Source organism: Capsicum annuum, chromosome 3, assembly GCF_002878395.1.
Source record: "Capsicum annuum cultivar UCD-10X-F1 chromosome 3, UCD10Xv1.1, whole genome shotgun sequence".
NCBI lineage: Eukaryota > Viridiplantae > Streptophyta > Magnoliopsida > Solanales > Solanaceae > Capsicum > Capsicum annuum.
Genome location: NC_061113.1, coordinates 217,648,806 through 217,661,452, shown reverse-complemented (window position 1 = coordinate 217,661,452; position 12,647 = coordinate 217,648,806). Strand labels below are relative to the sequence as shown.

Sequence of the window (12,647 nt, the reverse complement as noted above, 5' to 3'; positions counted from 1 at the left end):
AATAGGAAGTCAATGTACTTTGAAGAGCCTACGACATAACACTTTATGAAACCTTATGATAGGTTCAGGTACCTGAAAATAATGAAGTTATGAGATATCAAAATGTTATGTCACATTGCAAACCGATACAAAATGAGAAACCATCGACGATATCTTTGATACAATATTAGCGTAATATTGTGAAAGATTATGAGGATCTGAATTCTACGTTAATTTAAGCATGCTGACGTAGAAAAATTCATCAAGTGACATGAAAGGATGCATCTTGGTAAGCATAACACTTATTTGATTTGCAGTCCAAACACTTGAAGATGTCACACATATTGATATTGTCACTTGACAAAAATCTATATGAAAATTTCTAATGGATTCAAAATGTCTGAAGCATATAAAGTTTCTGGGAAACTTGTTTATTATCCTTATGAGTGATAAATTGATAGTTTGAAAATCATTGAAACTCTTGGAGAGTTTTCAAAAGCAATAAGATTATTTGCTGAAATGTGAAACATACCGAATTGGATTGGTCCTAAAGTACCATATCTTAGTCCAATTAGTGTACTAATGTATCTTGCAAATACTACAAGGCCTGATATAGCCTTTTTCAGTTAATTTGTTAGCAAGATATAGTTCTACTCCTATTAGGAGATATCGAAATGAGATCAAACACATGATATTATTTTATTCTAAAATTTGCAGTCACGACCGTATTGATTATGCTGATGCTAGGTATTTATTTAACCCGCATAAATCTCGATCTTAAACATGCAATGTGTTCATATGTGGGGATACTGCCATATCTTGGAGATATACAAAGCAGTCTATCGAAGCCACCTCATTGAGCCATGCTGAGTAATAGCTATTCATGAAACAAGCCGAGAATATGTGTGATTGAGGTCCATGATACATCTCATTCGAGAAAAATGTGGTTTGAAATGTGACAATATACCCACAGTTTTATACAAAGATAATGTAACATGCATAGCACATCTTAATGGAGGATTCATAAAAGGAGATAGAACGAAGCACACTTCATCAAAGCTTTTCTACTTACGTGAGCTACAAAAGAATGGTGATATTAACGTGCAACTGATTCATTCAAGTGATAATATGGCTGATTTATTCACATATCTCCTCCAACTACAACTTTCAAGAAGATGATGCACAAGATCGAGATGCAAAGATTCAAGGATGTTCTTATTAGGGTAGTTAATACGCGTTATACTTTTTTTTTCTTACGAGGTTTTGTCCCACTGGATTTTCCTTGTAAGATTTTTAATGAGGCAACCGAAATGCGTATTATTAGAGATGTGTATCTTTTTCCTTCACTAGATTTTTTCTCATTGAGTTTTTTCTAGTAAGGTTTTAACGAGGCACATTATATATCAATTAGACATTCAAGGGGTGTTATAAATGTATTTACATTATAGTGAATGTCTATCAAGATCTATTTTGATATCTATAAGGATTTGAAGCATCTGTCTTTTACTCAGACTAGGAGTAAATTTCTCCTATAAATAGAAGAGATTCTTCATTGTAATACACACCTCAAGAAATCCCTCAAGAGAAGAAATAAGAATTACTCTCTCTATTCTCTCTACTCTTCTTCTTGTTCTTTATTATTTTATAACACTTTTCAAATTTGTAAAACAATTGAATATAATTTATTTATTTTTAATAAAAATATATATAAAATGGGCCCCTAAAATTGGGGCCTAAAGCAACTGCTTGATTGGCTTCACCAAAAAGCCGGCACTGACCGTAAAAATTTGATTTTGCTAAAGTTTGATTAGTGGTTTATTTTATTTGCAATATCTAAGAGAGTGAATTAAGGTAAGGTATTGCTGATTTCCTGCGAATGACTAAATCAGGTGACCACTGTCAACGTGAGTACATGACAGGGTACTCATCTTAAAATGAAGAATATCTTCTTAACTTCATCTGATAACAATTTGGGTAAGATTGTGCTTTGTAGTGACAATAAATATCCATCGAGTGTGTTCAGGATTCATTAATTTGAGCTTGCATGCATTTTTCCACTTCAACTTTTGTGCAACTCAATGGATATTCCTAAAATTACTTTATATCATTTTAGAACGTTTTAACTTTATTGCACATGTCCAAAAACTAGTAAAATAGTAAAAGTCTTATCAAACTAAAAGTACTTATAAGCCGAAAAACCATAAGTTGGGGCCACCAACTTATGACTTTAGGTTGATTTTAGCTTATAAGTACTTACAAGCATTTTATATGTTTATCAAATGCATAAACTCAAACCCAGTTATGGTTGTTGAGTTCCTTGAGCGAGTGTCTAGGACTCTACCCCTCGCCAGATCTCACTTGTGCGATTATACTGGTTATGTTGTTGTTTTTGTTGTTATGATTGTTGAGTAAGTCTATGTCCTTTTAATATTAAATGTGAATTGCAGATGTCAACTAGAATTCTGAAAACAAACACTGCTAATACCTAACATTCATAACACCTTCCTTTCTTACATTGAACAGTTCAGTTGCACAAAAAGGAAAGATGAATCAGCCATATTCAATACTTACACCTACTACCTAGCCCTTTTTTCCCCTCTTCTAATATGGAATTTTCAACATTTTGCTAATTTTCTTGTTAACAATCATCCATCTCAGCTTCAAGTTTCATTTTTCACAGAGGGGATTACCTAATCATGCATCATCGTCATTGTTATTGCTATCATTGTTGGACGAGGAAAGAGAAATTGACTCGTGTGCTCGCCCTGCTATACCTATCTGGATTTGTGGCATGTAATATCCAATTTTGTGCGCTTTAGTCTCTTCAGTGATCTCATTTCTGATATACATGTACATTTTTCCCCTATTTCAGTGTTGCTTAGCATAAGGTACGGGCTTTATGGTGATTGTCACATGGTTCTTGAACCTAGCTCATCGCGATTACTCAGGCTGAGTTCTCTGTTTGTGAAGCCAGTTGAAGTAAGAAATGATGGCAAGAAAGGAGTTTCCCTTGATGGTTTCTCAGAGAAGCCTGAATTGAGTGTGGAAACCAAATGGAACTTGTCGAAATTTGTGATTGTTGGATCTTACAGTTACAAGGTGAGCATGAAAAAAAAATCTTATGTTTTGTCAAAGTTTAATGAAAAGGTGTATTTTCAGTGACTCAATAACGTAAGTTTGTATTTAGGGGATTTCTCTGTAGTTGAATAAAGGTTCAAGAATCAGAATAAAGTGGGAAGCTCAAAGCATCATTTTGAGTCAACTTGAAATGTCTTTAACCAAAGGTAACAAAAGTTTTGCATGAAGTCGATAACTGGATATGCCAACAAGTATGTCATTTTTGTCTTCAACAGGGGAGAGAAAACTCGAAAATATTCAGTCAACATACTATTCTGGACTAGAAGATTCAAAAGGAACAGCATACGGTAACAGCCTTAAGTTTCATAATTATACGCTATCTATAACTATGTCTAGGGCTATGCAAAAATCAAACCGACCGATAAGAATCCATAAAAATGTTATTGTGTTATTGGGTTAACAATTTTTTATTGGTTTTATAAAAAAATTTATTGGGTAAACGGTTCGGTATCGGTTTTAGCTTATTGGGTTATCGGTTAAACCGATAACCCAATAAGGATACACTGAGTTATTGTTTTATTCCTATTTATGTTATATATTTAAATCTCTCTCTTTATTTATCTCTATATAGAGAGATATGTGTATGTATATAGATTATATGCACTACTAATTCATAATTCAGTGATTCACAAAGTATTAACCTATTCAGGGCAACAAAGGTACAATATAAAGTTCAGCTATTATCGTAATAAAAAGCTTGAAGCATTTATAGCTTCCAACAATTAGGGTTCAATTTTTTTTCTAACTAACATTCAGTTCAAGTTTGAAGATATCTTGTAAACTAAAATGCATTGCGTAGGTTTTGGCGGTAATTAAGATTTTATTTTTCTATGTTAGTTGTTACTATTTCTATTTTATAAGTATTTTCTTATTGGTTAAACCGGAAACCAAACCGTTAAGGACCAAAAACCGATAAACTGAATCCGATAAGAAAATATCTTATTGGTTGGTTATTGATTTTACATATTTAAAAAATGAAAATCGATAAATCGAACCAATAACACGTAAAACCGAACCGGCCGATGCACAGCCTAACTGTTTCATATTATTTGATGGCGTTTGACTGGCCGTCAGTTTAGGAAGTTAATATGACTTACATAATATACTTAGGATGATGGATGAGAATACTTCATTAAAGTAGTGGTTGAAAAGAGGGCTATCAACTCAGATTTAGTGTAATGACTGAATTTCAGTATTTGAAAGTTGTAAATAAGTAAAATGCCGAATATTTGTGTCACATGATGAGCTGGAACAGAGGGAGTAACAAATAAGAAAATAAGGCGTGCAACTTACAAACACTTGGCCAGAATAATCATGCTTCTTGCTTAGTTGCTTTCTTTTGTCTCTAGTTTATTGTAATAGAATTCCTTACAATCTTGAATTAATTCCACATTGGTTAAAGGTCTAGAAGCAGCATACAGAATTGAAGAAAATGACAGGTACAACATTGGCATCATAAATTCAAACCCGAAAACTCCCATATTACTCGTGAATGTGAACATTTCATCAACAATGTATGACGTAAAAAAGGCAGAGAGTAAGTGTTCGATAAAAAAAAGACACTGTCGTCTCAATCTGTCATACCTGTCTCCCCAATACGTCGTTGTGGAAACACCTGATACTGTAAGTCCCAAACCTTTTCTTTATAAACTTCAAGAGCGTCAGATAGTTTGAAGTTTAGTAGCATAACGATTCAATGTGTCTATTGCAGCAAGGACTTGTCTCGAGTGTATGTTGAGATATCTTTCATCACACGTTTCGTCACTTATCTTGTAGTTTTAGGTAATCTCTCAGGCAATTAAAGTCTCAAGATAATTTCCATTGTGTTATATTGTAAGTTAGAAAGATCAAGTATTAGACTAGTACTAAAAACTTTGGCCTTACCTATTGTTGCAACAGGAGTAGCAATCATAATCACTTGCCTTATAATGAAATCTTTGGGGTCTTGTCATGATGAGAGTTATGCAGAAGACAGTCCAGTATCACGAGAAGTAACCGAGACCGATCCAATTTTGCCTCAGAAGGAAGTAAGATCAATTTATGGAACATGTAATGAAGAGGAAGATTGTGGCAGATCAAGTTCTTCAGAGGATTTATATGATGGCAGAATATGTGTTATCTGCTATGACAATCCAAGAAACTGTTTCTTTGTTCCGTGTGGTCATTGTGTAACTTGCCAAAAATGTGCTCTGAGGTAAATTATGCTTTTCACATAATCTCAATCTATGTTGTTCGGATTCTCCAAAATTGGTGATGTGTCTGTGTGTCGGATCCTCCAAAATTCTCATTTTGGAAAAGTCTAAGCAATATAGGTCTCAATTACTTTTTTACAGGTTATAAAAAAAGTTATGAAAATTCTCATAAAGAGTAGTTTCCTGCAGGATCATGAATGCTGAAAGCAAGTTGTGCCCAGTGTGCAGAAGGCCAACTCATAAAGTTAGAAAATTTATCGGACGATGTGCAATGAGTATATGAAGGCACTGAGTGTCGCGCTTTCCTTTTTGGGGTGCGGCAGTAGTCTTCTCTTAATCTCTCATCGACAAATTCTAACAGCTGAGAGCCTGAGAGAAATAATCTGTTTCAATGAAAAACTACAAAGCTCGTCCACTAAATTAGCTTTTGCTTCATTCCCTCGAGTAAATGTGAGAGCCGTGCATGATAAGTTGGAAAAAGGAGTAGTTAATTAAATCAGTTAATTAGAGTTCAATTAGTTTATGTAATGGGTCACTTGAATTTTAACCAAACCAATTCATTCTCATTCTATTTCCTGCTCATCTTCTTCTCCTCGCTACATGCAAGAAACAAAATCTTACTTCTCTCTTTGATTAAGAACAACATTCCTTATTTAACCTGTAATACAGACTTACTGATATCTGTTGTTTCATACAAACAACCAAATAGAAAGTTTTCTATTTTACTGATACATGTTGTTTGTTACTTGACCAAATCCATACTAAAATCCCAGAGTTTCTTAGCCAAATCCATGTCCCTAGCCCTGGTCGATGTGGTGGCCAAATTGTTGTCCAGAAAATATTTGCCACTCACCCCCTTCACTTGTGGATTCAATGCTAAATAACAGGTGGTTGATGCTCCCTAAATGAAGGGAATAATGAAAGTTAAAAACTCATCCTTTGCAATACCAGTTTACACTTGCAAAAGAATCTGTGGAAAATGGTGAAACATGCATAATGGCTACTGCAAATTTAAATGATTCAACCAGAACACACCTGTTGAACATTTTTAAGCACGAGTCTTCCAATTGTACAAACAAAGCCTGGGCATACAGAAAATGCAGCATAAGTTTAGACCAACTATAAGCAGAAAACAGATGTCATGAAAAGCTTCTCTTTAAGCAGAAACATTACAAGTAAACATTCTATAATGATCTGGAGGCTTAGAGGTAGAACTATATGACGAGATTTTGAGAAATATCAAATGTCGTAGAGATAAATGGGTCTCACAAGTCACAAGGCCAAGCAAAGTCCACAAGGGGAGCCACTGTTTCAGTGATTCGTGTGTGAAGGTTCAACGCTACCCATCCTCCTCCCAAAAAGTTGTAATGACAAAGTTCTACTCCAAACCCAGTAACCAAAACAAACTTAAGAAGTAATTTGTGGAATGTGAGGAACTGAAAGAAACTGAAACCCCAGAAAGCGACAAATCGAAAAGGCAACTGCTATTTCCAGGCCATGAGTGATTTAGTTTCATCCTCGAGCCGAGGCTCTATTGGAAACAGCATCTCTACCTCCCAAGGTAGCGGTAAGGTTTGCATATACTCTACCCTCCCAGACCCCACTTGTGGGATTACACTAGGTATGTTGTTGTTTGCCATGATTTAGCATCAGTTAGTGCTAGATGCTCGATTCCACATATCTAAAGAAGGCATAACATACTACACATTCTATTATATTAACCTGACGCCAGGTACTAATTGAAAAGGAAAAAGGAAACAGAAAACAGAAAGAGGGAATATTATTACCATTAACAATAGTCATATGACGGAAAAGATTGGTTGTGATTGCTCCAGGATTTAGTGAATTAGCTGTTATTTCCACACCATCTTCCTGTTCAAATTAAGGATCAACTAAAATTCTTAAGAGTCTTAGTTGCATAGCAAGGGACCCCTCAGCTCTAGCTATGATTGAATACAGAGGCCAGGAACTGCAAACTAAGCATTTCTTGATGTGAAAAAAGGAAAGACTCAAATATTCACTCCGAGCAACATATTTGTTTGTCTCTTGGAATGGAGCAATACCATGACTTACGCAAGAACACTGCAAGAAAATCAGACAAGAAAGCTGAATATAAGATTTATTTATGAGGAAAGCACCTTTAAGCGTTTCGCAAGCTCAGTAGTGAACAGTATGTTAGCCAGCTTTGATTGGCCGTATGCCATGTACCTGCTGTAGCTGCAAACAGATTACAAACAACAAAAAGTGGAAATCAATTTACATTGGTCAATGTGTGTGTGTTTCTTTTATAAAATCAAGTTACATTATTGTAGCTAGTACCAAGAAGATACAGCAAGAGTACAAAGCAAAATTACAATAGTTCCATTACAGCATTATAACAATAAGCTCAGAGATTTTAACAAATCAAAAATATGTGATACATCGTCAATTAATCTTCCTTGCATCAAAAATATGGTGGATTCTGTAAGCATTTCCTAGTTCTCTCAAGCCAAATGCTCCACATGGTGCTTAGAGGGATTGTTCTCCATGCAAAAAATACTAAACAGAGTAACAACTATCCCAAAACTGTTTTTATCTGTCACGTACTCATGATTGTGCAGCCTAAAAGTCTAAATGATAGAAATGAATCACCAACTGTGAGCATGAAAAGCTTGTCATCTTTAATTAGGTCTAGAGTACTAACAGAACCAAGATGAGGGAAACAAATAAGATCAATGATCAGTTAAAGGGTGTGATCACGAAATTAGGGATAACCATCATCAGTGGCGGAGCCACCTTGTACTGAGGGGGTTCATAACCCCCTTCGACGGGAAATTATACTATTTTTGTACTATTTTTACATGGTCAAAAATATTTTTACATATATATAGTAGATGTTGAACCCCCTTCGACTAGTCCGTATGTTTACTTCCGAACCCCCTCAAATAAAATTCTGGCTCCACCACTGACCATCATAGTTCCCAGTGAGGTCCAACGCAGATAGTATAACCTCCAGTAAGTCACATTGGGAAACATCTCAAATATATAACACCAAGCATATAACTTTTGGAGCTGTGAGATAGTGCTCTCCCGTATGCTTACAAAAGTCATCAAGCGACTGAAAGAATGATTCGATTCTGAGCAAACAGAGGTTTCTCTTACAATCATGATTGAACTAACACCAAAACTTCATTACATTACCTTTGCTGGTCATTAATTTTATCAAACCGAATTCCCTCACGATAGGTAACATAATGAGCCTCTGATGCAACATTGACTATCCTTCCCTCTCTCTTTGTTTCACGTGCTGTCTCCTTCATTTTCTCCAACAACAAATTTGTCAAAAGGAAGTGACCTTCAAACACAAGAAAAAGAATAATTATGGCTAAGATATTTAAGTGGGTACGCATTTCCCTCTTAAAAGTGCAATTACAGAATCATCACCCATCTTCCATCTCTTATTGTAATACACTAAATACAAACTCTGTAAATCTGTCACATATGTATTGTGTGACTGAAAAGCAGGATGACAAAGTACGGGCAAACGCGTAGCACAAAAACTGGCTCCAACTTAGAAAACCTTAGCAGCATTAACTTAAAATCATGCTCTATCTCCCTTGTATCATTAATGCACATATACGTTAATGTGGGTCTCAAAACGCTTTATATGTGCACACTAAAAAATGAAGTCTAAGATGAAAAAGTATTGACAACTCGATCAAGAATCTCCTTTAAGCAAGGAACTGAATATTCATCTTAGTAATATCATGAAGCAAGGGTGGAGCAGGTAGGACCGAGGGGTTCATCCAAAACCTTCGGCAAAATTATTTCATATATATTATAGTTGATGCTGAATCACCTATGGTTTCTTCGTGTGTCTGTTATTTATATTTTGAACCCATTAGCAAAAATCCAAGCTATGCCAATATCAGGAACGGAGATACACGTAAATCTGATAACCCTGATGCTATCATTTTTCTTAAAGAACATGGAATTAAAAGATCCAACTATTTAAGGCTTTCTTCTATTTCTAGATTTCAACTTTCCACATCCTCACCTTAGCATTATCAGATTATTCTTCATCCCGTAATAGATGTATGCCAGAAACAACTTAAAAGCAATACCTAGATGATTAGTGGCAAATTGCAGCTCTATGTTGTCTTTGGAGAGCATAAAGGGAATTGCCATCACGCCTGCATTATTACTTAAGAATGACAAGATAATGTTAGAAGATGTTTATGGAGATAAAGTAACATTCTTGCAAAATGGCAAAACTAGGGAGGAAAAGTGCAAACTCTTCCCCTATGTGACTACGACCCTTTCGTCACTTACATTAGCAAGTTCAATGAGCGACCTGATGATATAAAGTCATCTGCAAATTTCCTTACTGATGCCAATGAACTAAGATCTAACTCCATTATATCAACTTTAGCAGCCGGGATTTCATTCACGATTGCTTCTTTTACATCTTTTGCAGCAGCCATATTCCTGACAGCCATGATAACATGAACTCCATGAAGAGCAAGAGTACGGGTAGTTTCAGAACCGATACCACTCGATGCTCCTGAAAATAAATGTCTATAAGCAAAACAGTGGCTTGCTTGCTGCTAAATGCATAAAATTTCTTGCTTCTCAATATTTTGTGCTTGGCCTTGCACAGATGACAGACTTCAGCTGCATATCATACAGATGGCCCTACTTCTACAAGAATCGAATCTATGAATGGACCAATTACGCATTAGCATGGTCAAATAAATCTTGGGACCAGGCCTTTATCAGGAGATCCGCCTACTAATTTACTCCATCTTTTTCTAATTTGTTTGTCGTACTTATCTTTTTAGTCATTCTACACAAGGTACGAGTAAACCAAATAGACGAAAATATGTAAGAATGGTATATGAGATAGTTTGGTTATGCATGCAGAGACCTCCAAATGCACTCATCTATAGGTTGGTACATGATGGAGACCTTAAGTCCATGGAGGAAAGGCAATCCAAAATTTCTTGAAATTCATGTGTAGTCAAGTTTAAACAGAGCAGTGAGCACAATGGAGAAAAAATAAAAAAAATATTCCCTGTATTTGAAAATAAGTTCAAAATAATCTCTCTGGTTTGCACTTAATACTAAAAAGGGATCTTTCGTTGAAGTTTCATGCAACAGAAAGTAGATGGAGAAAATAAAGGAGAAGGGACCTGTAACAATGGCAGTGAGACCAGAACCGTCAACTCCATGGGTGACTTGTTCAGCCGTGGATGAATACGAAAATCCTGATGGCCCCTTTCTCTTGAAAAGCCACATGGTTTGAGCTTTAGCTTTGCTGCTCTGCTTGTTTCTGTACGAATCTCTATCACTAGCCCACTAACTATGTGTGCTCTTGCTTTTATGACCCGACTTAGACTTAGCTCCATGTCAAGAAAAAAAGGTATGGCAACAGTTTACTACATTAATTCTATTACTCACCCTTGTTTAACAATAGTTTATTAAACTAATACTAAAAATAGATACTCATTGATACTAAAAGTAAATAGTACTAATACTTATTCATTTTAAAAGATCAATACATAATTTACCTTTTGTTAATTCATTTTATCTTTACTAAATACATGTAAAAGAATAATATAGTATAAAAATTTTTTATTAGTATTACTTAACATATGTATCAAATCAATAATGAATAAATATTATTAAATAATAAAAGTAATTAAGTATTAAATATTAAAAAATAATTTTAAAAATGAATAACTAATATTAAGACTAAAATATAAAAAATAAATTTACTTTTTGATATATCAAATATAATAAATAAAAGTAAAAATAATTTTTAAAATATTGAACAAGTAAAAATAAATAAGAGAGTAAGAAGGGGTTTAGCTCCTCTCTATCAACACGTGTTACATGAAATCTAATTTGGATAAGTTTAATTTAGTCATTTGAAATAATACTTACTGCTGCTTATGCTTGTACAGAGTGCAAAATTACTTTTACCTAATGATGGAATCAAAATTTTTATTAGAAGAATTTAAAAATATATATATAAATTAATTAAAAAAAATATATTTAGTTATATATAAATAATATAATTTATTTTATTGAAAAAGTTTAGATGAGTCGCTTAAGTATATGCTAGCTTCACCCCTGCCTTTATGACCACAAAAATGACAAAAGCCCAAGGGTTTGTCACTCAATTGTTGCGTGTATTTCATCTTTGCACTATGGGCCATGAGGATATTTACGTAAATATATTAAAATTAGAGCATTATAATTGGCTTAAAAAGGAATCTCACTGTATCTATAATACCGAATACTTTAGTAATCATGTTGCTAGTTGGTGAAATGGAACTATGGAAGGCATCTTCTTTTAACTCTGTTAGGTCGTTTGGATGATTGGTATGTACTACTCCCTCCGTTTAAAAAAGAATGATCTACTTTAATTTGACACAAAGTTTAAGAAAATAAAGAAAATTTTGAAATCTTGTAGCCTTAAATTAAAGTTGTATTAAATGTATCAAAATGTCTTTTAATCTTGTGGTCCTAAACATGTCGTGTGGAAAGTTAAAATTAAAGTATTGCGAAAAAAGAAAAAGGGTCATTCTTTTTTAAACAGACTAAAAAGAAAAGTAGATCGTTCTTTTTTTAGATGAAGGAACTATTATTTTGTATTAGTTTAACCATGCGTATCTCTCGCATGTGTAACATTTAATTATTCAAAATTAAATAATTTTATCTATTGTAAAGATTTTTAATAAAGTGTAAAAGTTCAAATCACTTTTCAAAAAATTTTCACACTTTAATATAATAATGTAAGCATGAATATATACACATATATATTTTAGCATAAGAAGTTCCAAGTGATTGATGGATCATTATTTTTGCATTTACCATCTAGTACCTCTTTCCCTTGCTGGCATAGGCTAAGAGAGACGCATCAATTTGATCCATATTTGTATTACTATATATATATATATATATATATATATATATATATATATATATAATCTTTCCTTATTTTTAAAATCAAATATTTATAAAATCATTAATTACATTCTTATTACTTACTTAAAACTTTTTACAATCTTATACTTCTTAAATTTTTCTTATTCTAATAGTTTTATATTTATATCTATATTTTTCAAATCTTCTTAAAATAAAATTTAGTTGATTTAGAATTCTTAAACTAATGAAAAAAGTATCAATTATCAATAATTTTGATGACTTCTAATAAGAAAAAGTTTTATCATAAATTTATTTAATTTCAACTCTTAAATTAGGAAAAAATATTGAAATTCTGATGATTTCTAATAAGGAAAGGTTCTACCATAAATATATTTAATTAATTTTTAACTCTTAAATTAGAAAAAA

General features: G+C 33.5%; 2 protein-coding genes across 2 annotated transcripts; one reads left to right on the top strand and one right to left on the bottom strand.

Annotated features, from left to right (window-relative positions):
- Positions 1 to 2,292: 2,292 nt before the first annotated feature.
- Positions 2,293 to 5,653, top strand: LOC107865081. Its single transcript, XM_047408655.1, has 6 exons — positions 2,293 to 2,772; positions 2,852 to 3,078; positions 3,286 to 3,404; positions 4,829 to 4,899; positions 5,017 to 5,311; positions 5,499 to 5,653. The coding sequence occupies exons 1-6, from the start codon at positions 2,676 to 2,678 to the stop codon at positions 5,590 to 5,592; spliced, it is 903 nt and encodes a 300-aa protein (XP_047264611.1). The 5' UTR covers positions 2,293 to 2,675; the 3' UTR covers positions 5,593 to 5,653.
- Positions 5,654 to 5,910: 257 nt separating this feature from the next.
- LOC107863247 (short-chain dehydrogenase TIC 32, chloroplastic) lies at positions 5,911 to 10,752 on the bottom strand. The gene is made up of 8 exons (XM_016709079.2): positions 10,481 to 10,752; positions 9,621 to 9,852; positions 9,413 to 9,492; positions 8,490 to 8,643; positions 7,448 to 7,526; positions 7,097 to 7,181; positions 6,345 to 6,391; positions 5,911 to 6,210 (listed from the first exon to the last, which is right to left on the bottom strand). Exons 1-8 carry the CDS (start codon positions 10,584 to 10,586, stop codon positions 6,052 to 6,054), a joined length of 942 nt encoding a protein of 313 aa, XP_016564565.1. The 5' UTR covers positions 10,587 to 10,752; the 3' UTR covers positions 5,911 to 6,051.
- Positions 10,753 to 12,647: the final 1,895 nt, after the last annotated feature.